This window comes from Camellia sinensis, chromosome 1 (genome assembly GCF_055761805.1).
Source record: "Camellia sinensis isolate YWXY chromosome 1, ASM5576180v1, whole genome shotgun sequence".
Lineage (NCBI taxonomy): Eukaryota > Viridiplantae > Streptophyta > Magnoliopsida > Ericales > Theaceae > Camellia > Camellia sinensis.
This window is the reverse complement of record NC_138961.1, coordinates 208,402,246-208,428,709: the sequence shown is the minus strand read 5'-3', so window position 1 is coordinate 208,428,709 and position 26,464 is coordinate 208,402,246. Positions and strand designations below refer to the sequence as shown.

At 41.8% G+C, this 26,464-nt stretch overlaps 3 protein-coding genes across 25 annotated transcripts in view; 1 reads left to right on the top strand and 2 right to left on the bottom strand.

Moving 5' to 3' along the window:
- The window catches only part of LOC114277189 (UDP-Glycosyltransferase superfamily protein), a 39,928-nt gene extending 23,512 nt beyond the window's left edge, over positions 1–16,416 (bottom strand). For 22 of the 23 annotated variants that reach the window (XR_014343958.1, XR_014343962.1, XM_082893933.1 and 19 more), the window contains exon 1: positions 16,024–16,376. Coding sequence is in view for 13 of the 23 variants with exons in the window: in XM_082893933.1 (XP_082750059.1) it covers positions 16,024–16,130 (107 nt within the window). In the remaining 10 variants the exon portion in view is untranslated. Of the gene's footprint in view, positions 1–16,023 lie in introns of all 23 variants that reach the window. The other variant, XM_082893923.1, reaches the window with a different exon arrangement.
- Positions 1,544–5,532, top strand: LOC145801955 (uncharacterized). Its single transcript, XM_082893913.1, has 4 exons — positions 1,544–3,623; positions 3,734–4,546; positions 4,644–4,762; positions 4,854–5,532. Exons 1-4 carry the CDS (start codon positions 2,657–2,659, stop codon positions 5,316–5,318), a joined length of 2,364 nt encoding a protein of 787 aa, XP_082750039.1. The 5' UTR covers positions 1,544–2,656; the 3' UTR covers positions 5,319–5,532.
- LOC145801986 (uncharacterized) lies at positions 11,045–16,024 on the bottom strand. The gene is made up of 2 exons (XM_082894039.1): positions 12,482–16,024; positions 11,045–12,403 (listed from the first exon to the last, which is right to left on the bottom strand). The coding sequence occupies exons 1-2, from the start codon at positions 12,911–12,913 to the stop codon at positions 11,774–11,776; spliced, it is 1,062 nt and encodes a 353-aa protein (XP_082750165.1). The 5' UTR covers positions 12,914–16,024; the 3' UTR covers positions 11,045–11,773.
- Positions 16,417–26,464: the final 10,048 nt, after the last annotated feature.

Genomic DNA, 26,464 nt, shown 5'->3' with positions numbered 1-26,464 from the left:
CGGAGTATACCCGAAGGAGAGAGGGACCTCCTGCTGTCCACCCAATGGCTGACTTGGGAACGCCCACTGGCGGACAGTCAGGAGACGCGCGGGACAAGCGCGGACGAAGTCATGAACATTCACGGAGTCCAGACGGTCACCGGCGGAGGAGAGACTCGCATGCCAGGCGACTGGAAAGCAAGTTGAGGGATCAAGATGCTGTCATCCGGCGAATGGCGGCGGAGATGGAAGATCTCAAGCGGCATGTCAAAGGGAAGGGTGTAGTTGGAGTGGGAGACCACAGTGAGCGCACCCCATCCCGCCGTTCAGGCGGTCAGAGTCAACGACATACTCAGTCCATATCCATTACCAGAAGTTACCAGGTTGGTGATTCCGACGTGCATGCAGAAAAGTCTAGCGCGCAAGACAGCACCTACAAACCCTCATGTCCGGCGACGACGTCGAGGTACTCTTACTCCGCTCAGTCAGAGGATTTACGGGCGGTCTTAAAGGAGCGGGCCCGCCGGCGCGAAGCTCAGAGAATACCTGCTTTCCAGCGGCTATCCTACGGGGTTCACGCCAGCGAGGAGGTCGGAATGCCTCCACCCCGCCAAGCAGTGCCACTCCTTGAAGATATGGACTTGGCCAGGCTGAGTGCCACTCCTTTTTCCATGGAAATTGAAACAACACCACTTCCGGCAGGCTTCCACCAACCTAAGTTCACACTCTACGACGGAAAAACCGATCCTTACATGCATGTGAGTCACTTCCGACAGGTTATGGCCGGACATAGGCGAAATGACGGACTTATGTGCCTAATCTTCCCGTCAAGTTTGGGCGAGCTCAGTGTTGTCAAAGTCGCGCCTAGGCGCACGCCTAGGCGCAAGGCGAGTCGAGGCGCACCATCTGCGCCTGTACAGGTACCAGGCGAGGCGGCTTGAGCCAGGCGAGCGCCTTAGCCGCGCCTTGAGCCAGGCGAGAGAGGCGCAAGGCCCTCGCCTAGGCGCGACTGAGCGTTTAATCTGTAGATCAGATCGAACGACTCAGATTCGACTCAGATGAAGCTTTCGAATGGACGAAAATCACAGAGGATCAGAACTCATTACCATATCAGTCGAATAGGACTCAGATTAACCCTAATCGAAGTCGTCTCTCTTCCTCTTTCGAGCTACTGGAGCTACGACTGCGACACGAGCTGCGACACGAGCTGGACTTCGATTGCGACACTGGATCAACTTCGGCTGAGCAGGTTCGACTCCTTCTTCTTCGTCTTCGACACTGATCCCCTTCTCCTTCTTCTTCGTCTTCGACAGGTCGTCGTTCGACTTCGAAATTCATTTTTTTTTTTTTTTTTTTTTTCCTTTTCTTCTTTCTCCTTCGGCTTCGCAGGTTCAGTGTCTGATCCTCTCTTCTTTTTTTCTTTTTTTTCCTTTTCTTTTTTTTTTCAATTATTTGAGTTTATATTTTTTCAACACTGGTTCAACCCATGATTATTACATAAATAAATAAATTAATTCATACATACATAAATAAAAAAATAGATACATTACATTACATTCATTATGATTATATTAAAATTGATTCATCATTATACTGAAATTAATTAATTGATCATTAATTAAAAAAATAGAAAATTGATTCATGAGTTAATTAATTCATACATTCATTACAGTACATACATTGAATCATAACATTAATTAATTCATAAATTGATTCATAAGTTAATTAAAAAAATAGAAAATTGATTAATTAATTAGAAAAGATTAATGTGTCGTGATTAATAAGAATTTAATGTGTTGTATGTGTTGTGATTAATGTGATTAATAAGAATTTAATTGATTAATAAAGATTAATCAATTTATTGTGTTGTGATTAATGTGTTGTGATTAAAAAAATAGAAAATTCAAAATTGGTTGATTAATTAATTGATAAATTGATTCATAAGTTAATCAATTTATTAATGTGATGAATTAATAAATTGGTCAAAGTTTTTCTTGAAAAAATAATGTAACATAGGAATTAATGTAATGGAATGTAATGTTCATTAATTAATTAATTGATCATTAATTAAAAAAATAGAAAATTGATTCATGAGTTAATTAATTCATACATTCATTACAGTACATACATTGAATCATAACATTAATTAATTCATAAATTGATTCATAAGTTAATTAAAAAAATAAAAAATTGATTAATTAATTACAAAAGATTAATGTGTTGTGATTAATAAGAATTTAATGTGTTGTATGTGTTGTGATTAATGTGATTAATAAGAATTTAATAAGAATTTAATTAATTAATAAAGATTAATCAATTTATCAATTAATCAATTTATTGTGTTGTGATTAATGTGTTGTGATTAAAAAAATAGAAAATTGGTTGATTAATTAATTGATAAATTGATTCATAAGTTAATCAATTTATTAATGTGATGAATTAATAAATTGGTCAAAGTTTTTCTTGAAAAAATAATGTAACATAGGAATGAATGTAATGGAATGTAATGTACATTAATTAATTAATTCATCATTAATTAAAAAAATAGAAAATTGATTCATACATTACATACATTAATTAATTCATCACATAACATACATTACATTCATTATACTGAAATTGTTTTTCTGTTATTTATTTTTTGTGTTGTGTAGTAAGTACTATTACTAAGTAGAAAATGACATCGGAAAGTAATAGAAAAGATCCGGCGTGGCAATATGCCCATTTGGTGGAGGAGAATAATTTAAACAAGTTTGAGTGTAATTTTTGTGGTAAAGTATCAAATGGAGGTGTTTATCGGGTGAAACAACACCTTGCGGGAGGTTATAGGAATGTTACTGCTTGCCCGAAGTGTCCTTCTCATGTAAGAGAAGAGATTAGAGAGTTCATGTCCAAAAAAAAGACACAAAAAGAAGAAATGAACATGTTGCCTGATTTTGATGACATGGACATGGAAGATGAAGATGAAGATGATGATGTTGTTGAGATCAATGTCAATCAACACCGCAAGTTGACAAGTAGTAGCCAAGGTTCATCCAAATCCAAATCCAAATCAAAAATGCCAAAGAGAAAAGGGCCTATGGATGTTTACTTCACACCCAATCCTGAATCAGTGGTGACAAATCGAAGAGACCAAGCAAAAGGGAAACAAACAAAAATTGATGCAAATGACCCTTACAAAAAAGAAATGAGAGCTCGGGCACTGCAAAGATTTGCAAGGTGGATGTATGATGCTGGTATCCCTTTCAATGCAGTAAATTATGAGAGTTTTGGACCAATGATTGAAGCCATTGGCCAATATGGTCCTGGTATGAAGCCACCGACTTACCATGAAGTGCGGGTTACCCAACTCAAAAAAGAAGTGAAACATACTGAAGATTTGATGAAGTATCATAAAGAGGATTGTGCAAAATACGGGTGTTCCATAATGGCTGATGGTTGGACTGATAAGAGAGGAAGGACATTGATTAATTTTTTAGTTAATTGTCCAAGAGGAACTATGTTTGTTGAGTCGGTTGATGCTTCTAGCTATTCCAAGGATGGGCAAAAGTTATTTGAATTACTAGACAAGTTTGTGGAGAAAGTTGGAAAAGAGAATGTCGTGCAAGTTATCACTGATAGCGCTGCAGCTAATGTGTTGGCGGGTAAGAATATTTCCTCATTCCTTATATCAAAATTGTTTACTCATAATTTGTTTTGTATTTAAAATTTAAAAACTTGAAAATAATAATTCTTCATTATTGTTACATTATAGGGAGGTTTTTGGAAGCTAAGTATGAACAGTTGTATTGGACACCATGTGCTGCTCATTGTTTGGACTTGATGTTAGAAGACATTTTCAAGATACCTAGACTGAAAAAGACATTTGAAAGGGGTATTGCAGTACATGGCTACATTTACAATCGGCCTACGTTGCTAAACATGATGAGGCGCTATACAAATTTGAAGAATTTGATCAAGCCTGCAAAAACTAGATTTGCAACCGCTTTTTTGACTTTGTCTAGGATGCATCAACAAAAAAACAATTTGAGAAAGATGGTCACCTCCGAAGACTGGACCTTAAGCAAATGGGCAAAGGAGCCACAAGGTAAAAGAATGGCACAAACTTTGTTGATGCCTTCATTTTGGAATACTGTTGTGTTTGCCCTTAAGGTCTCGGGTCCTCTTGTCAAAGTGCTTAGATTGGTTGATACTGAGAAGAAACCTCCCATGGGATACATTTATGAGGCAATGGATAGGGCAAAAGAATGCATTGCAAGTTCATTTGATCATAAAGAAGAGAAGTATAATGAAATCTTCGAAATCATTGACAAAAGATGGGATGTCCAATTGCATCGACCTTTACATGCAGCTGCGCATTTTCTTAACCCAGAATTCTTTTATCCAAAAGCGTTAGAGGTGCAAAGAGATCATGAAGTGATGAATGGGTTTTATGAATGCATGCAAAGGTTGGTCCCGGATGTCACTGTTCAAGATTTGATCACTAATGAGATGAGTATTTATATGAAGGCTGAGAGTCTTTTTGGCAAGGCTGTTGCGATTAGGCAAAGAAATACAAGAGCACCAGGTAATATATTATAGACTCATAGAGTTTATTTTGAGTTATACTTTTAGTAAAACTTAATACTTGGTAACAATTATTTCTAACTAGTGGATTATCGCAGCTGATTGGTGGGCATCATATGGTTCTTATACTCCAAACTTGCAAACTTTTGCTATAAAAGTCCTTAGCCTAACATGTAGTTCATCGGGTTGTGAACGAAATTGGAGTGTATTCGAACATGTGAGTATTTAACATTCTAACTAATTTTTTGTTGAATTCAAATTTTTTTTTTCTCATTATATAGAATTTAATATGTTTTTAATACTTGCAGCTTCATAGCAAGAAAAGAAATAGATTGGAACAACAACGCCTCAATGATTTAGTGTATGTCAAATACAATAGAACATTGAGATTTAGGTATGACATGCGCAACACTCTTGATCCCATATCTTTGCAAAATATTGATGAAAGTAATGAGTGGTTGCTTGGGAGGATGGATGGAGAATCAGATGAAGATAATGAGCCTGTGTTTGATGATGATGATGGCTTGACGTGGGCTACTGTTGCTAGAGCTTCTGGAGTAGAAGAAAGTAGCCATGCAAGTAGAGCAACAAGTTCACGCTCAAAGGCACAACCGAGGATATCTAAACCATCAACATTGACTCCACTTCAATTAATAGATGAAGAGGAAGCGGGCTCAGATGACACAGAGGAGGAAGATGTTGAGGGATACAAATCAACTGATGGAGAAGAAGATGATAGTTTGCTTGCCATTGATGTTGAGGATGATGATTGACTGACACCGACCTAACCTACCCTTTCTTTTGATATTGATGTTTTTAAGTGTTAAGTTAAGACATATATTAATATTTGTTGGATATTTATGTTTTGGATGTTTAGTGTTTATGTTTTTATTTTATTGAATGTGGATTATTTGATCTTTGAAAATTGGAATGTTATGTAATATGCACTTTCATGGCTTTAAGAATTATTCTATATTTTGTCTTGAATCTTGATTACTTTTTATTTTTTAAAAAATTGTCTTACTACTATGAATGATTAGTCTATATTAATTTTTCTATTTTTTACGAATACTGTGCGCCTTACTTCAATAAAGCCCGCGCCTCGCCTTGCGCCTTGCGCCTAGGCTCCAAGAGACCTTCGGCGCCTTAGTGCGCCTTGAGCCTTTAAAAACACTGGGCGAGCTGGGCTTAAAGTGGTTCGAGCGGTTGCCGGAAGGGAGCATACAAAGGTGGCATCAGTTGGCCGAGGCGTTTGTTACACGCTTCAAAACCAACACAAAAACACCAAAGGAAGTCGATCACTTGCTAAGTGTCAAGATGGAACCGTGCGACACACTGAAGGCGTACAATTCAAGGTATTGGGAAACCTTCAACGAGATCTTGGATTGCCCGATCAACCTTGCAATCACGCAATATAAGCGTGGTCTCCCGGTCGGACATAGACTGCGAGACTCGCTTACCATGCACCAGCCGACCTCCATGGGCCAGCTCATGCAGCGCATCAATGAGCACATCCGAGTAGAGGATGACGCGTCAGCTTCTACCGTGAAGGCCACTCCGGTAGTAACGGACAAGAAGATAGCAGGCAAAGTGCACGCAGTTGGGCAAGAGTCCAGCCGCTCAAGTGACCGAGCAGAGGAATCGGACCGTGGTTCAAATCATAAGAACCGGGGTAGAGGACGTCGGAATGACCGGGATGATTACCCCCGAGATGACGTAGCGGACGCAAACAGAAGGATGAAGGCAAGGACTGGCATAACCACGGTCTTCAAGATTCCAATCTATCGCATACTTAGTGAAATCCGAGACGAGGAGTATGTCCGGTTTCCTGCTAAGTTGGGCGATGGACAAAAGGGCTACAATCCGCGGTATCGTTGCACATTCCACCGGGAGAGAGGCCACCGGACTGAGGATTGTTTGCCTTTGAGGCAACACTTAGAAGAGCTGGTTGCGGCCGGGCATCTAGACCTTTACATTGATGGCGGCGTGAAGCCGGATCAGGCTCCAGTCGATCCCAGGGGACAGGATGACCGAGACGCACCACCACAGGGAGTTATTAATGTCATCCACGGCATTGTGGAACCGGGGCGTGTTTGCGAACTCCGGGGCATGATACAGAAGGCAGAACATATGAGGGAAGTTTTGTCGGTATAGCCTGCCATAAAAAGGGGGAAGACTGAAAAAAGGATGTGATCAGTTTCACCTCAAGGGATTTAGAGCGTATCCAGACGCCGCACAACGATGCTCTTGTAGTAACACTACGCGTCAAAGAATTTGATGTTAGACGGATCTTGATCGATCAGGGAAGCTCGGTCGAGATCATGTATTATGATGCGTTCAAGCAGCTCAAACTCCGTGAGACAGACTTGGCTCCGGCTACTTCGCCATTGGTTGGATTCAACTCGCAACCGGAGTGGCCTTTGGGAAAGATAATCCTGCCGGTCAAAGCGGGATCCGTGGTCAAGCAAGTTGAGTTTTGGGTGCTACAAGTGCCTTCGACGTACAACCTTATCCTTGGAAGGGGATGGCTACACGCCATGCAAGCCGTGGCATCAACTTTTCACCAAGTAATGAGATTCCCCTCGGCTATGGGGGCAATCGAGGAGATTTGGGGCGATCAAGTCATGTCCAAGCAATGCTTCGTGGCGGTCAACGGAAGCCGGGCTGCCAAAGGATTCGTTCAAATGATTAAGGGACCGGAGGACCAGGGTGTCTTGGATGACGTGGGCACCAAGGCCGAAGATAAGGCTGTTGAGGAATTGGTTGAGGTGCGGATTGATACCGAGCAGCCGGACAAATTCTTCTTGCCCGGTTCAAGTCTCACGGCCTTAGAGAGGACTGAGATGATTGAGTTTTTGATGGCGAATATCGAAGTCTTTGCATGGTCGCCTTACGACATGCCTGGCCTCGACCCAAGTTTTATCTGCCATCACCTCAATGTCTTCCCTGGAGCAAAGCCAGTCATCCAGCGAACAAGGAGATCGGCACTGCATCACGCCGAGGTAGTTGCGGAGGAGGTGAAGAACCTGCTTGAGGCACGAGCAATCCAGGAAGTGCACTACCCTCAGTGGATTTCCAACACAGTGGTGGTGCCGAAGAAGAATGGAAAGTGGCAAGTTTGTGTCGACTATAAGACGGTCAACCGAGCTTGTCCCAAAGATAGTTTCCCTTTGCCGCGCATCGACCAGCTCGTGGACTTGACGGCTGGACACAATAGGCTTAGTTTCCTGGATGCCTACCGCGGATACCACCAGATCGCCATGCATGGTCCTGACCGAGAGATCACCTCTTTCACGACTCCAAGGGGACTCTTCTGCTACCGAGTCATGCCTTTTGGTTTGAAGAACGCCGGGGCAACCTTTCAGAGGATGGTGACTAAAATGTTTGCTCCTTTGCTTGGCCGGACAATGGAGGCTTATATCGATGATATGGTGGTAAAAAGCCGACATGAGGCAAACCATTTGTCCGACTTAGCCGAGATGTTTGCCATTCTAAAGAAGCACAAGCTGCGCTTGAATGCCTCAAAGTGTGCCTTTGGCGTGGGATCCGGAAAATTTTTGGGATTCCTAGTCACAAACCAAGGCATCGAAGCAGACCCTACTCAGATCAGAGCCGTGTAAGAGTTGAAGCAGCCCAGCTCGGCTAAGGACGTGCAGCATCTGGCCGGTATGGCCGCCGCGCTTAATCGATTTATAAGCCGGTCATCAGATCGCTGCCGCCCTTTCTTTCAAGCATTGAAGTCAAAGTTCTCATGGGATGACGAGTGTGACCGAGCTTTGGCCGAGCTTAAGGACTATTTGTCTTCTCCGCCGCTGTTGGTTACACCAGAGCCGGGTGAGGAACTCTACCTTTACCTTGCCGTCTCCCAGCACGCAGTCAGTGCAGTGCTAGTCCGGGCTGAAGGAATCAAGCACCTCCCAATTTTTTATGTCAGCAAAACTTTGTTACCGGCAGAATCGAGATACTTGCCGTTAGAGAAGCTTGCCCTGGCCTTGATGATGGCTTCAAGAAAATTGGCGCATTATTTCCACGCCCATACCATCATCGTACTGACCGAGTTTCCCCTCAAGGCTTTGTTTGAACGCGCGGACTTTTCAGGCCGAATTCTTAAGTGGGCAGTCGAGTTGGGACAGTTTGATGTGAAGTTCCAGCCACGCACCGCTATCAAAGCCCAGACCTTGGCAGATTTTGTCGCCGAGTTCTCACCTGGCACTCATCCGGTATGCCCAGTCGACATTACCGAGGCAGATGATGAGATGCACGCAATGCCAACCGAGGTACAACCAGTTGGAGGAGGTAGCGCCGCGGAGTTAGCGCGCACCATCGAAGTTCCCTCAGTTTGCACAGTCATACCACCCGGTGCTGCGATGACGGAGTTGTGTATCACCAACCCATCCACTCTGTCCGGTCCCACATCAACACGGGGGGAAGAAATTGAACCACCCCGCTCAGAACCTGATGATTCGCCTACGGACTTGAGCATTACGAATCAACTTGCTGAGTCCGATGCCGAATCATCAAGGGGGGAAGGAATGGATCCACACAGCTCAGAACCTGCGGCCGGCTTCACACCGCAACCTGATGATTCGCCCACGGACTTGAGCATTACAGAAAAACTTGCTGAGTCCGGTGTCTAATCACCAAGGGGCACTGAATTTGAACCGGTCAACACCGCACTTGACACCGCACAGCCGAGCAATTGTGATCCCATTGCCCTTCGCAACTCTCAGGACCCATCCGACTGCTGGAAGCTTTTTGTGGGGGACATGTGGAAGCTTTTTGTTGATGGAGCGTCCAACCGTCATGGTGCCGGCCTAGGTATCGTTCTTATCTCGCCGGATGGCCTAACCATTGAACATTCTATCACGCTTGGCTTCCCAGCATCTAACAACGAGGCTGAGTACGCGGCACTTCTCGCCGGGCTCAAGAGCGCCATTCAAATGAAGGCTGCCGAGCTCCTAGTATACAGTGATTCCCAACTTGTGGTTAACCAAGTCTCTGGGATTTATGAAGCAAAGGACGACAGGATGGCGAAGTACCAAGCTCTGGTCAGGGAATATATCAAGCAGTTTGAGGCAATTAAAGTCCAACAGATTGGCCGGGAAGAAAACAGCCGAGCTGATGAACTGGCCGGTCTCGCTTCCATGGTGGATAATACTTTTCCAAACCCTCTTTTGATTGACTTTCTTCCGCGGCCAAGCATTGAACACGCCGGGCAGACAGATGTACTCTGCGCCGCGCTCGGTCCTTCCTGGATGGACCCCTTGATCTTGTTCCTCAGAGACCGGACTCTTCCAACTGACAAGAAAGAAGCACACAAAATCCGGGTAAAGTCAGAGCGGTTTTGGCTCTCTCTATCTGGCGCGTTATATAAGAAGTCCTTCACTGGTCTTTATTTAAAGTGCGTGCACCCGAATAGTGTGGAGGCCTTCTTGTACGAAATTCATGAAGGCATTTGTGGCAGCCACATAGGAGGCAGGTCCTTGGCCTACCGTGCTATTTCGCAGGGATACTGGTGGCCGTGCATGCAGGCCGACGCACAAAAATATGTCCGCAAGTGCGAAAAATGCCAGAAATTCGCCCATCAGATCCACCAGCCTGCCAGGGAACTTCTTCCCCTCACCAGTCCTTGGCCCTTCGCCATGTGGGGGCTAGATATAGTGGGACCACTGCCAACAGCACCGGGCAACCGGAAATTCTTCATCGCGGCCACAGATTACTTCACAAAGTGGGTTGAAGCTGAGCCCTTGGCAACCATTAAAGAGAAAGACGTGAAGCGGTTTGTCTGGCAGAACGTGGTCACGCGGTTCGGCGTCCCCAAGATCTTGATCTTTGACAACGGCACCCAATTTGATGGTCGCCTATTCAGAGGATTTTGTGAAGATTTAAAGATAGAATTCTACAACTCCACCCCGGCTTACCCGCAGTCCAACGGTCAAGCCGAGGCATCAAACAAGACCATACTGGATGGGTTGAAGAAACGGCTGGAAAAGGCCAAGGGAAAATGAGCTGAGGAATTACCCAGCGTCCTTTGGGCATACCGAACAACCCCGCGACGTTCCACCGGGGAAACTCCATTTGCTTTGGCTTACGGCATAGAGGCGGTCATACCTTTGGAAGTTGGAATGCCCACCCTTAGAAGCGAGAGTTTTGAGCCCGAGCTGAACGCCAAGGCTATTGCCTTGGAGCTGGACCTAGTGGAAGAGCGGCGGGAGAAGGCCCTCATCCATATGGCCGCCTACCAACAAGAGCTCTCAAAGAAGTATAACAAGACGGTGCACCCCAGACCGTTCAAAGTTGGTGATTGGGTTTTGAGAAAGATTATGGGCAACACCCTGGTGCCAGGAGAAGGCAAACTAGGGGCAAATTGGGAAGGACCCTACAAGATCACCGGTCTGGCGGGCAAGGGGGCTTACCACTTGGAGGATTTAGAGGGAAGAGCAATACCCCGGCCATGGAATGCGGCCAATTTGAAACTGTATTATTTTTAAGCTTTTGCTTTCTTTTCTTGTGCAAAGAAATTTTTGTGGCGCACTACAGCATGTAATTCTTTTTGTCAATTTATAGAAGTAATTTTGCTTTAAGCACTTCGACTGTTGTTTTAGTGTTAAAGACCGAGATGAGGTACTCCGGTTGGAAGAGTTGGTGTTTTGTCCAACTTCGGATTCCCAACCGAAATGATGTACTCCGGCTGGAAGAGTTGGTGTTTTGTCCAACTTCGGATTCCCAACCGAGATGATGTACTCCAGTTGGAAGAGTTGGTGTTTTGTCCAACTTCGGATTCCCAACCGAGATGATGTACTCCGGTTGGTAGAGTTAGTGTTTTGTCCAACTTTGAATTCCCAACCGAGATGATGTACTCCGGTCGGAAGAGTTTGTGTTTTGGCCAACTTTAGATTCCCAACCGAGATGATCTAATCCGGTTGGAAGTGTTGATGATTTGTTCAACTTTGTTACTACCAACCAAGATGGTTATTTCGGTTTATGAATTTGTTGTTTTGTTCTGCTTAAGTGCTTCAACCGAGGTAGGAATTCCGGTTGACGAGGTGTTTCGTTCAAACAATGATTTATGCCGAGATGTTTTGCTGAAGATAGATTGGATGACAACCATGCAAACACTTGGTAAAATTTGAATTTTTCATTGATAAGAAAATCACTACAAAAGGTGGGGACAGAGCCCGGTTACATCAAAAGCGTTGAAAGCAAAAATGCAAAAGAGAAAAGAAAACTAAACTAAGGAGGAGAGATTGGTGAACTCGTCCTCGCCAGCATCAGCATCAAGGTTGATGGCTTGACTTGCTTCTTGGGCGCCGGGCTCATCATTGCCGGGCTGCTCTTGCACCTCGGCCTCCTCTGCCTCGGAATCTGTCTCGCCGCCTCCCTCTTCAAGTCCTTCCTCGGCCTCAGCTTGCAAAGCGCTGAAGACGTCGTTTGCATAAGGCACGAGGTAGACCGGTAGCGAAGCTGGATGAGGGTTGGCAAATACGTCGGTGTCAGAGCCCTGGCCGAGGTGTTCGCAGGCAGACTTCCAACCGGCCTTGAAGTAGATGTCTTGTGTTGCAAAGACCTGCTTCTTGTAGCTCTGCTCGGCCTCGTTAAAACCGGCGTTGTTGGCAGCCCGGCAAGCCTTCTTCTTGGACTTCTTCAGGGTGTCCACCTCGGTTTGGAGCTCGTTTTGTTTTTTCTCGGCCGCATTCAGCTGACCGAGCAGTCTGTTATTGTCGGCGTTGGCCATCTCAAAGGATGACTTAGCCCGGCCTAGCTCGGCTTGAAGGCTCTCGACCTGGCTGGCTGTGTCGTTCGCCTTCTGCCGGAGTCTGTGGATGCGCTCCATGACTAGGTGCTGCTTTTGGATGGCCTGCAAAATTAGAATTTGATCAGAGAAGAAACCGTGCAAACACTTGCGAAAATTGAAACAGAGGATTGAACCTATTACCTTGGTCATGGACTTCACGGCGGATTTGACCAGCCGGGTGTCAGGGACATGGTCGCTTCCAACCACATCGCTGGGAAGCAGCAAAGCCTTGGAGAGATCGAAAGCGAGTAAGTGCTCCTTGTCTCCCTTGATCGAAGCATTTGCCGGGATCTCTTTTCCCCGGTGCTTCAGCTGCGGCCGCCATGCTGGGATGGAGCTGACCCTGTCGACCGGTTGCTCGGTTGCCAGCTCGGTGATGAGCTCGGCAGAAGGATCGGCCCGTGGTCTTTTGCCCGCCCGGCGTGTTTCTTGGCCAGACTGCCCGGCAGCTGGAGAAGCTAGCGCAACCACGGCGGCGCTCGATTGACCGGCAACCGGGGAGCGAGCGACGACACTTGGTATCTCGGCTAAGGTCACGGTTAGAAGGTTTTTGATTCGACTTCTTTTGGCCATTTCTTGCTCGTCTGTTAACCGGATTAACGGGACGCCGGGTAGGGTTGGATCTGGAGGTGGCGAAGGAGCTCTGAGGAAATCAGTTACTCTACTCCGGCGCGGAGCAGAATATCTGTAAGTCGGGGTGTAGCCGAGTAAGTCATTGCAATCTCGGTGGGAATACCGAAGCACGGTCCGAATTGCCTCAACGTTGGGAAATTGATAATTGGCTTGCAAGGCTTGGATTGCTGCAAAAGAAACAGGAAAACCGGTTAGTTACAGAGTAAAGAGTTAGGCTGACCGAGCAAGTTTGAGTGGCTTACATGAAGAACCGAAATCCTTGTTTATAAACCAGCCCGGCACCTCGGCTGTTTCGTAATTGCCCGACACCCAGAAAAAATCGTCGTCGTGAAGATCTTTATCCGGGGTACCGGTTACAATTTTTTCCTTGCCCGGCCTTATCTTCAGGTAATAAGCTAGGCCGTCCCCGGTGTGGCCCATTGTGTATTGCCTCAGTATCTCAGCTAGACCTAAGTTGGTGCCTAGCCGATTGTTCAATTCGTGAACGCCGTTTATTATCCGGTAAGTGTTGGTGGACACTTGGGTTGGTGCTAGCCCGGTTCGGCGCAAGAACTCGGTTATCAGTGGATTACGTGGGAAACGAAGGCCCCCTTCAACAATGGATAGCACGGTGAAGGGGCATTCCTCCCTACCCCAAGGCGTTGTCTCCTCTTCTGCCAGCTTGAGATGGACGTCGGCCGGGATGCCGTACTCCTCTCTGAAAGCGGCTAGCACGGCCGGAGTATCCACTAGAAAGCGGAATTTCCCCATTTGTGGCCGGCTTACTATAGCCCGGTTGAAGGGTTTGGCTCTGTGGTAATTGGTTGCTGCTCGGTCCTGAGAGCCTCAGGAATGACAGTGGTCCCCTTGGACTCTGCAGGAAAATGATGGCAAGGTAAGTGTGAGCGCGGTCGCGCAAAAGGTGCTGGACTTTAGCTCGGTCATTTAGAGCGCCAAACCACCTCGGTTATCTATTCTAACTAAGGAGCCCGGTCGCCCAAGCAGACCAGATCTTAGCCCGGTTGAGCGACCAAGCCCCCTTATTATCTCGGTTTTTGCTGGGGATGTGACGAACTTGTTATTTGCTCGGTTAAGCTGGTTTTTTGGATCAAAAAAGGACCAGGAGCCCGGTTCGCCCCAGTTCTTCAGTGTTCTTCATGAATATGAAGAACACCAAGAACAGTGGGAAGTTTGGGACGGATTCTATGGCCTATGCCCTAAGAGCTACGTTTTGTACCCTAATGTGTGTAATATGAAGCAAAATAGCAACAAAATAAGGGTAGAATGACTTACCAGTGAAGGTCAGGACCGAATCCCTCAAACACGAAGGATGGCAGAAGAGGACAAGTCAAGAATGCTGGAGCTCTGAGGTCGAATATCGGAGTGGCAGTAGGAGTTGGAGTTTGGGGGGGGGTCTTGTATGTATAGGTAGAGGGGAGTCCGCCCAAATTCAAAATTCTGGCAAAAACGGCGGGTTGGCTGCCCGATGACCAATGGCAGCCCGCCACGTGTCCCCATTTATGGCTACGTCAGGATTGAAGCGACGGGTTGAAAAGATGAAGAGCCAACCGAGCTACTTTCGACGAAGAGGATGTCAGCCGAGGAATCTAACCGGGCAAGTTTACAGACAGTTTGTTAACCAGTCCGATTGCCTTCTGGCCTCTTGGAGACCGGAGAAGTGTTATCTCGGTCGAAGAGAATAATCCCAGTCACGTTTTCGCGGACGGAATTAAGGGGCAATTGAGAGGGTGATTTATGATCAGGAGTTGGGCCGAAGTAACGGCCGAGCAGATTGAGAGCCCAACGGTGCATGGGGCCGAGATGATTGACCATCCGCCGCCAAGAAGTGGGCTGCCAGAACTTGAGCCGGGCAGAACTTGGGCCAAGTGTGAGCCGCCCCGGCCCAAGAAGGAGCTCGGCTAGATAGTGCTTTGTTAGACCGAGCTGCCTGATCAGGTGATGGCTGAAGCCAGACAAGCTGAGTGACCGGCGCCCGAAAAGGCGTGGTCAACCGAGGAGACTGTTTGACCGGCAGGAAGGCCGACCAAAGGAGGAACCCGGGCTAGGCACTGCCGGGATGCCGCCTAGCCCGATTCTCCATGTGTTTATCCGGTTAGGCACTTGGGTATGAAGCATGGCATGGCCGTGGTAGAGCAGCTCGGCTGCCGAGCTCCAGCTGTGAAGTCAGGCAGTTGAGATTAGGTGATGATCAGCAAGGTTTACGCTGACAGATGGGATAGCAGAGCCACGTGTCAGGAGATGACTGGGAGTGGATATAGGGCTCAGAAGGTATATAAGCATGTCTGCGCCCCCCATACGCGATATACGAACATCTCTGTAAGGAATTCTTACACTCAAACGCTCTCTCCCTTCTCTCTATCCATCCTAAGGTGTGTGCTAACTTGACCATCGGAGGGTTTTTCCGGCCACACACCGCCGGGTAGCTCACCGTTACTTGCTCGCAGGTGATCGGACATCGACGGAGCTCGGAAGAAAGGAGTACGGGCTTGCCGGAATATTTGCTCCCCGTACAGTTAGAATTGAAAGTAAGTCATTGAATCTGTTAAGGCATTAAAACCTCTCACAATTGCTCGGTTTTTGTTCGGTGAATTTGTGTTGAGGCACTATCGATCACAGCCTAGCAAAATTTTTGCTGACAGCTAGCTATGTTATTTAAGTAATAATATAGAAACAGTGACAGTGAAAGGTATGTCCAATTGTCTACAGATAAGCCGATTACAATTCATGTCTCGGAGGCCAAAATGCAAGCAGTCCAATTCAGGTATAAAAAATAAAAATAAATAAAAAATTCAACAGATTTCAGTTTTAAATTGGTCAAAACCTAGAGCAAATGATAAGCCAATATCAATAAAAATCATCTACGCACACACAACAGAATCAGAATTCATTACTATGGGGCAAGTTTTCAGAATGGAGAAGGAAAACAAATTCACAGAATCACGAGTGAAGCTGTTTCGTAGTGATGAAGATAAGCAAACAATTCAGTAGACTAGTATATTATAGAAGATACATTCGCAAGTGTAAATGAGTGCGTTGCGAGTAAAATTTACCCCAAGCAACAAACCCTGGCACGAAGTTTAAGAGGATTGGAGTTGGATGTAGTGAAGTTGAGAAAAGCTGGAGCAGAGGGAATCGTTGCGTTTAGGAAGATCTCCATTACTGCTGCCTTCTAGAGAGAGAAATATAGGAAGATCTCCATCACCGTCGGAGAGAGAAGTGAGAGGATGAGAAAGAAATGGTTGCTCTCTCTCTCTCTCAGTCCGTAAACACAGCCATTGAAAAGATCACGGGGTTTCTCTGCTGTGCCTTCTTTCTTTCTTGATTGCTTCTCGTTACTGGAGATGGACTTTTCGCCTACATTATCTATTTTGCACAAATTTACTCCAATACAGTACTCTGCAGCAGTACCATAGGTACCATAGGCCTGTTACATATGCTAGCAACGTTGACCGGATGATTAAAAACACAACAATGATTCATCCTATTAAAAACATCACCACTAATAACATTAACGCATTAAAAAAAAAAAAAAAAAAAGGGTAATGCTAGGGATACCAAATTTTTTACCAAACAAATGACCAAATGTCTCATATGGGTGTGGGGTCCGCAATTTTGTGGGCCCCACACCCATGTGAGACATTTGGTCATTTATTTGGTAGAAAATTTGGGACCTCTAGCATTTTCCAACACAACTCCAAGACCAAAATATCACATCATTAATGGCAGGACCTACTGCCACCTAATTAGTGGGAGCACTAATTAGTGCTCCCAAGCATTTTTCTTAAAAACAGAGCAATCCCATATATCACTAATTTGTTATAAAGTAGGTGAGACCGACTATCACATTAGAGCCACCACTAATTAATAATAGTATAAAATATTTTTCTTAAAAACATTAGGCTGTTTGATATAACTGTGAAAAGGTGGGTATAGATTATAGTTTAACCGATTATAATTTAGGGGGATGCATCAATAAATCCCAAATTAATAACTTATGCACTGTTTAGTCCTAAAAGTTTTCTTATAGACTGAAAGGTTCCATTACAATGTTAATAACATCAGATACAATGTTAATAACATCAGAGTCATGTTACAAACATTGGATTTCAAACATCTAATGTTCATCAAATTTCAATAATGTTTGAAAATATAGGATGAAAAACATCTAATGTTCATCAGATTTCAATAAATTTTGAAATTATAGAATGAAATATCAGATCATTTACATCATTCACATCATGTTGATGTAAAAATGGGACTAAATGGAGCATAAGAAAACTTTTAGAACTAAATGGTTCAACGTTTCAAAAACTAGGACTTATGGGTAAATTTTCCTATAATTTATAATTGTAAACTTAAGTTGTTAACTTATTTGATATAATTGTGGAATTATGAATTTAAATAATAGAATAGTATTTAGTTAATAAGTTGTAAATGAATTTTTTAGCTGTATAATTGTCATTTTTGACTTTATATGGTATAAAAATAGTAATTATTTTGTCATTTTTTTTAATTTTAATTTTAAAAAAGTTGTTTTATTAATAAAAATTAATATAATTAGTATTAAAAAATTATTATTTTCATTAATAATATCAATTAGTATAAAATTATTTTATTTTTTCTTTATAAATTAATTAGTATCAATTAATGGTTTAATTAGCATCAATCCTTTTTTTTTTCTTCTTTTTCTTCATTTCTTTTTTTCTTTTTCTCCTTATTTTGTCATTTTAAATTCATTAGTGTCAATTAATGCCTTTATTAGTATTAATGTTGTGATGTCATTACATTATTTTTCTTTATATTAATTTCAATTAATTATTTAATAGAAGTTATAATATTCAAATTTTTTTCATTTAATAAAAGTTATTTCATTTTGTATTTCATTTTTTTCTTTAACCTTAATTTTTTTTTTAAATTGTGATTCTATTTTTATTAATTTTTTTTCATTACAATTAATAATATAACAATTGTTATTTTTTAATTTAGTGATATTTCATTTTTTCGTTTTTTTTAGTGATATTTCATTTTTTTCATTTTTAGTAATTCATTTATTCATTTGACAAATCCTTTCATTTTTTTCAATTTATATAATTTTTTTTTAGTGATATTTCATTTTTTCATTTTTAGTAATTCATTTATTCATTTGACAAATTCTTTCATTTTTTTCAATTTATATCATTTTTTTAGTGATATTTCATTTTTTCATTATAAATTAATTAGTGTCAATTAATGGCTTAATTAGCATTAATTAATACTAAAATTGTTAATTAGTATCAATTAATATAAAATTTATTTTATTAATGGCTAAAATGCTTAATTATTATTATGATTTTTTAATTAAAAGAACACTGAAAACCTCAACAACAAAAAAACACACTGAAAACCTCAACAACAAAAAAAAATACTGAAATCCATCGCCAGAGAGAGAGACTAGCAGTGACTAACCAACGCCGAACGACTATGGACAGTTGATCGTCACCGTCGATCGTCACGCAGTCGATTCTGATTCTAGGGTTTCAGATTGCGATCGTCACGCAGTCAATGGTTAGGGTTTCGATCGCGAAGCTAGGGTTTCGATCGCTAAGAGAGAGAGAGAGAGAGAGAGATCTGGTTCGCCTCTCGCCGGAAATCGCAAAGCTAGGGTTTCAATCGCTAAGAGAGAGAGAGCACCGGAAATCGCCTCTCTCTTTCTCTCTTAGAGAATGAACAGTGATGCTTGGTGGTTTATATAATGGCAATTTGGTAATACTTCAAATTAGTAAAGCACATTTAAGGCTCCGTTTGGCAAGAGTTTTTTGGCTATTTTAGCCACAAAAGACAAAATAGGCTATTTTAGCCACAACAAACAAAACATCACATCCAACCCATAATCATTACACTATTCTCTCACAAAAAAAGTCAAAAAGTCCTTCTCAAACCAAACTTTTTAACCCATGCTAAAATAGCCAAAAAAGCCAAAAAGCCAACTCACTTCCCAAACGGAAGCTAAGTAATTTTGTCCCTCAATTTGTAGCTTCTCACTTAAGCTAAATGAGTTAAGCACCCCAGAGGGCACTCAGCCAAAAAACACTTTTTTGGCTTAATTAAAGCTATAAAAAGAGATTTTAAGTTTTACTAAAGACACAAAAACAACTTAAAATAATCTAAAAGCTGAGTTAAGCAGCTTTTAAGCTCTACCAAACACCACCATTGGGAATTCTATTTCCACACACTACTTTCTCTCTTTTTACATATTTAATGATTTTTTTATTATATTTTTATCTTAAAATTAAATTATCAAAATATCCCTTTTCCAAAACCCTAACTCTAACTCTCTCAAACCATTAGTTTCTACCATCACCATCCATGGCCACCGCCTCTCCCCTCTTCCACTCTTCTCGTCGCCTTTTCCCCACCACTGCGACCCTCATTTGCCTAAAAAAAAGATTAGTGCACCACTGCGATCTCTCTCTGCCTTCATTGCCCATGTCTTCATCTCTCCCCTCCACCAAGCAAATCGCCATCACCTCCACTTTCTGCACCCTTCGCGACTGTGAGAGAGAGAAAAGAGAGAGGGGTCGATCTCAAGGGAAGAGGATTAAAGTCGCGATGGTGCCACCAGTAACCACCCTACTTTGCGATTAAGAAAGAGAGAGGAAATCAGAGATCGATTTTGACGATGAAGGTTACAGAAGTGGCATCGACGGATGGAGGGAGAGGTAGGAGTAATGACTGGAAGTAAAAGAGAGGCGAAAAGGTGCCGATGACGGTGGCAACAGCGATGGCGGCTTGTTAGGGTTAGGGTTTGGAGGATGAAGAAGGTAAGGGTATTTTTGGTATGGTAGGATGTGTATTGAGCGAATGTTGATAATTTAAATTTGGGTTATTCTACTTACACCACTACTTTACCTTTTACACCCTCCATATGAGTTTTTTTTTCTCTCCAATTTTATCCATGTGTGAAATTACCTTTAAGGACAAAACACTAAAATTAAATATATTTTATTATCTCCTTACAGCCCTTGGTCTTCAATCCCTACTCCTCTTTTTCTTTTCTTAATTTTTCTTTTCTCTTGCACATCTCTTTTCAAAAAGTGAGAATCATAGTATTTTGATTATTAAAGAAAGCAATGGATGAAGAAACAGTGGTGAAAAACCATCAAAAAAGTGCAATGGTGAGTTTTTTTATTTATTTGGTAGGTTTTTGTTTCGTTTTTTTGGACTGGTGTTCAACTTTCATCCGGTGGTTTGAAATCGAACAAAATAAAATAGTCCGGCATCACATTGCCGTGCAAAAAATATAAGTCTGGTAACCAGCTATTGAATAAAAGATACATTTCCGGTAACCCCAAACCAATTTTTTTTAATTTGTCCGGCTTTTCATTACCATGTATTTTCAGTTTCAATTTTTTTATTTTTTTTATTTTTTTGCCTAAAAAGATTATACTTATACTTATTGTGTCACAACCCAACCCCAGGGGCTTAGGGTTGGAATCGCAACTTACTAACTTATTTTATTTGTAGCAAATTAAACTGCGCAAGCAGAAATAAAAATAAGTAAACGGAAAATTTACTTCATTTTACTATTTAAGAAAAAGAAAATACATCTATACGGCTTTAGTTATTTTATTAATCAGTGACCGGCCCCGAGTAGAATAAAAAGGAAGCAAAAATTAAAAAAAAAATAAAAATAAAAATAAAAATAAGTGGTTCAACAGCAATCCATGTGCGGGTTTCATTTTGTGGGGTTATGAGTTTTCCCTACATCTCGTCACCTGAAAGGGTAACAGCTATAAGTACACAGCAGAGTGAGAAATATTATGCCAAGAGTACAAAATAACCATGGATAGTTAGTTAAGCCAAAACATTTACATAACTCAATTTGGTAAATAAATTATTTAAGTAGCAGAAACTGAAATACCGAATAAATAGCCATAAGCATACTACAGAACAAAACAGAATAGAACATAGGTCACTGAAGTGACAATCAGAACAGAGGTTAATGGATCCATGACAAACAGAGGACCACGAAGTGGTCAAACAGAGGTCAATGGTTATTTAAGTCCCCCAATGTGTGGGACTCCCGTGGTGGTTCTTACAAAACATAGTTGTTTATAATGTCATAGTCAAATATTCTTTAAAATTTAAACAAACATATCTATGGGTTTTATTTTTAACAAATGGAGTCCATAAAATAATCCACGTAACTGAAATATTAATATAGTTTATAATAATTTATAAAACATAACTTGTATAAAATAAACTATGGTAAGTTAAAATATACGTAAAATATATCATGGTAACTCAAGGTATAATATAACTCACCTTAAGATTAAGTCTTACTATTTCCTTTCTATTTTTCCTATATTTTCGAAACAGTTCTTTCTCCTTTCGATCCTCTTTATTTCATTCTCTTGTTTCCCTCAGTTCTTTACCTCTGTCGTAGTTCTCCCCCCCCCCCAAAAAAAAATTTCTTATATACATGCAAATTCATGAGGCCTCCATAAGGTGATTCATTGCCCCTAAAGATAGGTGACACAGATAGCATCCAACCATCTCTCCTCACAGATTATAATCTAAGATTATAATCTTACTAATTAACGGTGAGTAATTGATGAGCCTTATCTCCTCAGCAGACTTATTATTATTATTATTTATTCTAACTTTTAAATTTATTTATTTACTATTTTTTTACTCTAATTTGATTCAACTAGTATTATAATTTTATATTTGTGTTAATTTAGTCTCAAATAATAATCCCTAATTAATCCCATATTTGATAACCCAATGCCAAATTAGATTTATATATTTATTTATTATTATTTATTTATTTATTTAATAATATATCATCACATACAACCATAATTATATTTAAGTATAAATATTTATGTGGTATTTAATTCGTTTAATTATATTTATACATGTTAATCTTTTCACATAAATTAGCGATTAACTTAGCCCTAAATAAATTTCCTGGTCACATATTTGATAACCGCAATGACAAATAAATTTACATAACACGTATAGCTTATTTATTTTATTTCTTCTATAAATTTTACTTTATCGCATACAATCACAAAATTAATTCTTCTATTTCACTATTGTAGATTATTATTTTTATTATTATTAATAGTTGTCGTTGGTTGTGGTATTAATTAAATATTTTGGAGTGTCACATTTCTCCCCTCCTAAATAGAAGTTTGTCCCCAAGCATGCCGTACCTTAATTTTCGAAGAGGTGTAGGTATTTGGTTTGCATTTGACTCTCTGTTTCCTACGTAGCTTCTTCGATACGATGATTTCTCCATAGGACCTTTACCAACGGTATGGTCTTGTTTCGGAGAACTTGATCATGATGATCGAGAATCTACACTGGTTGCTCTTCATAAGAGAGATCTTCTTGAACTTCCAGGTTCTCATAGTCGACGACATGTTCTGGATCTCGGAGGTACCGTCGAAGCATTGAAACGTGAAACACATTGTGGACATTGGATAGTTCAGGAGGTAGTACAAGGCGATAGACTACAGGACCAATCCTCTCCAGTATCTCAAATGGCCCGATGTAACGTGGGTTTAGCTTTCCTCGCTTCCCGAATCGGATCACTCCTCTTGTGGGTGAGATTTTGAGGAACACATGATCCCCTACTTGAAATTCCAAGTCCCATCTCCGAGTATCTATATAACTTTTCTGGCGGCTCTGAGTAGTGCGAATTCGTTGTTGGATGAGTTGGATTTTCTCATTTGTGACTTGCACGATCTCAAGGCCTAACAATTTCCTGTCCCCGACCTCTGTTTAGCACAGAGGTGATCAACATCTCCTTCCATACAGAGCTTCGTACGGCGTCATTCCAATGCTTGCCAGATAGCTGTTGTTATAGGCGAATTCCACTAAAGGTAGGTGCTCATCCCAGTTACCTTTGAGGTCCAACACGCATACACGTAACATATCTTCCAACGTCTAGATTGTTCTTTCGGATTGTCCATCGATTTGTGGATGATAAGCCGTGCTGAACTTTAGTGTAGTTCCCAAAGCTTCTTGCAATTTATTCCAGAAGTGAGACGCGAAGTGAGGGTCACGGTTAGACACGATCGAAACTGGGATACCATGCAAACGAATAATCTCCTTGATATATAAAGTGGCAAACTTATTCAGAGGGTACATGATTTTGATTGGTAGAAAATGCGCTAACTTCGTTAATCGGTCTACTATGACCCATATTGCATCATTCTTCGAAAAGGACTGTGGTAGCCCAACCACGAAGTCCATAGTAATGTGCTCCCGTTTTCATTCAGGAATAGGGAGTGGTTGCAGCAGTCCTGCAGGTTGCTGATGTTCCGTTTTAACACGCTGACAATGCAGAATTTGGAAACATGTCTTGTTATATCTCTTTTCATTCCGGTCCATCAGTAGTGTTCCTTCAGATCATGGTACATCTTTCTGTTGCCAGGGTGGACAGCAAATCTTGAGTTATGAGCCTCCTCCAATATATTCTTCTTGAGTTCCGGGATGTCGGGTACGCAAATTCGATTCCGAAATTTCAATATCCCATTGCTTATAATAAAATCAAGATCAGGCGTGTTTCCTTGTTCCTCGTACCTTTTCTTCAAAAGTTTATCTTCCCATTGGCGCGCTTTAATTTCTTCAATTAATGTAGACTCCACGGTTACGTTGGCGAGTAGCCCATTGGTCTTGCGGGAAACAAGAGTACATGCCAAACTTCTCGTCGTCTTTAGGCTCAGTGCGTCTGTCACCACGTTAGCTTTGCCCGGATGGTGATGGATCTCTACATCATAGTCTTTCATAAATTCTAGCCACCACCATTGCCTCATATATAGTTCCTTCTATGTGAACAGATATTTAAAACTCTTGTGATCAGTGTAAATCTCGCAAGTTGTACCGTACAAATAATGATGCCAGATTTTGAGAGCAAAGATCACTGCAGCCAATTCCAAATCATGAGTCGGGTAGTTCTTCTCATGAGTCTTTAGTTGTCGCGACGCATAAGCAATGACTTTTTTGTTTTGCATGAGAACGCAGCCCAAACCATTGTATGAGGCATCATTATAGATTACAAACCCATCTACTCCGGTAGGGAGTGCTAGTATAGGAGCTGACACAAGTCGACTTTTTAATTCTTGAAAGCCACGCTCCTGTTTATCAGTCCATTCAAAGGGTGTGTTCTTCTGAGTTAGCTGGGTCAAGGGCGATGCTATTTTTGAGAAATCTTGCACGAAGCGTCGATAATAGCCAGCTAGACCCAAGAAACTTCAAATTTCTAATACATTAGTAGGTCGTGGCCAGTCCACAATTGTTGAAACTTTTTGGAGGTCAACCGAGATGCCATCTTTATTAATGACGTGACCGAGAAAGTGTACACTAGTGATCCAAAATTCGTATTTCTTCAACTTTGCATAAATTTTGTGATCACGTAGTGTTTGTAGAACCATTCGCAAGTGCTGCTCATGAGCCTCTAGTGACTTGGAATATATGAGGATGTCGTTAATGAAGATGATGACGAACTCGTCAAGATAAGGTTTGAACACTCGGTTCATAAGGTCCATGAAGGCTACTGGGGCATTTGTGATGCCAAAAGGCATGACAAGAAACTCGTAGTGCTCATAACAGGTTCTGAAGGCAGTCTTTTCGATGCTTTCCACTTTAACTTTTAGTTGATGGTAACCAGAACGTAAGTCGATTTTGGAAAATACTTAGGTGCCTTGAAGTTGATCGAATAAGTCATCGATTCGCGGCTGAGGATACCGATTATTGATGGTGACCTTGTTCAGCTCCTGGTAATCGACGCATAATCTCATCGTGCCATCATTTTTCTTCATGAACAATACTGGAGCTCCTCAAGGTGAGGTACTAGGTCGAATAAAATCTTTGCCCAATAGCTTCTGGAGTTGAGTCTTTAGCTCTTTCAATTCTGTCATCGATAGGGGTGGGCGCGGGTCGATTGCGGCCACAAAACCTCCAATCTACCATTCGTCCACTAGATTGGCGGATTGGAGAAAATCAATCCGCATCCGTCCGCCAATTCGGCGGATATGGATTGAGCGGATTGGCGGTTTGGCGGATGGATGCGAATCGGTTTGGCGGTTTGAAATTTTATAAATTTTCAATATAGTTTAACTTGTGCACTTCCTCAAAAAAAAAAAAAAAAAGTATTACAGTCGATGACTTAAAAAAGTATTACAATTACTGCATGCGTCATTCAAAGAAAGAAAATTTGAAACTTTAGAATATCACAATCACTACATGCCTCATCCACATATTACAATCACAGCATGCCTTATCCACATAAAGTATTATAATATGTGGTTCTTAAAATATAAAAACAATTCAAACCACCAAAACCATGAACAGAGTAGTAGCAGAGATTGTATGTCTCTATATTGTTACATTTATATATGGTTTTGAAAACAAAAACCAACCAGCATATATCATCTTTTCTATTTATTACTTTTGGAGTTAGATTTAAAAACCAATATTCAAGTTGAAAACTTTTTTTCAACAGAATATTTAAACTCTTTTTCAATTGAAAACACAAAAAAATATTTAAACAAATTGAAAACACAAAGTCTTATAAATTACTAAGGGTGCTCGCGGTTTGGCGGTTCAGTTGCGGCCAAAGGAACCTCAAATCCGCCATCCGTCCGCCAAATTGGCGGATTGGAAAAAACCAATCCACAACCGTCCGCTTGTCATCACGCATCCATCCAAAATGCGGTGGATTGGTTCGGTTCGGTCAATTTTGGCGGATCGGTATATCCGCTGCTCACCCCTAGTCATCGACATGTGATAAGGAGCTTTTGATATTGGTTGTGTGCCAGGTTGGGTTTCAATGGTGAATTCAATCTCCCAATCAACTGGAATACCGGGTAGATCTTCAAGAAAAACATCCGGGAATTCTCGAACCACGGGGATTGCATCAACGATGGGGGCCTCTTTTTGTGTATCAATCACATAACAAATATAACTACCACAACCCTTTCTTAGAAGTCGTTAAGCTGTCATGGAGGATATAATACAGGGAGGGTTAGAAACTCCAGCCCCATCAAAGACAAGTTCAGGTCGGTTTGGTAATCTGAGAGAGACCTTTTTGGCTTTACAAACGATAGAGGCGTGGTTGGCAGCCAGCCAATCCATACCTATGATTATATCAAAGTTCCCAATGCGGAGGAGAATCAAGTTTACATATAAGGTTTTTCCTTTTAAGAATATAGCACAAGATTTATACACATTAGTACTACAGGCAGACTTATCGGAAGGAAAAGACACAGACAATATATATCCTAATGGTTTGGGTGTTGATTCTAACTTGGCAGCAAAGTGTGGTGCAACAAAAGAATGAGTTGACCCAGAGTCAATGAAGACATGAGCTGAATGACCACAGACAGAAAGTGTACCCGACACAACATTTTCGGTAACTTCTGGTTTTCCAAGTACCAAGGCGAAAGCCCGACCTTGGCGTTTTTGGTCCTTCTTCTCTCCTCCAGGTCCTGCAGGTCT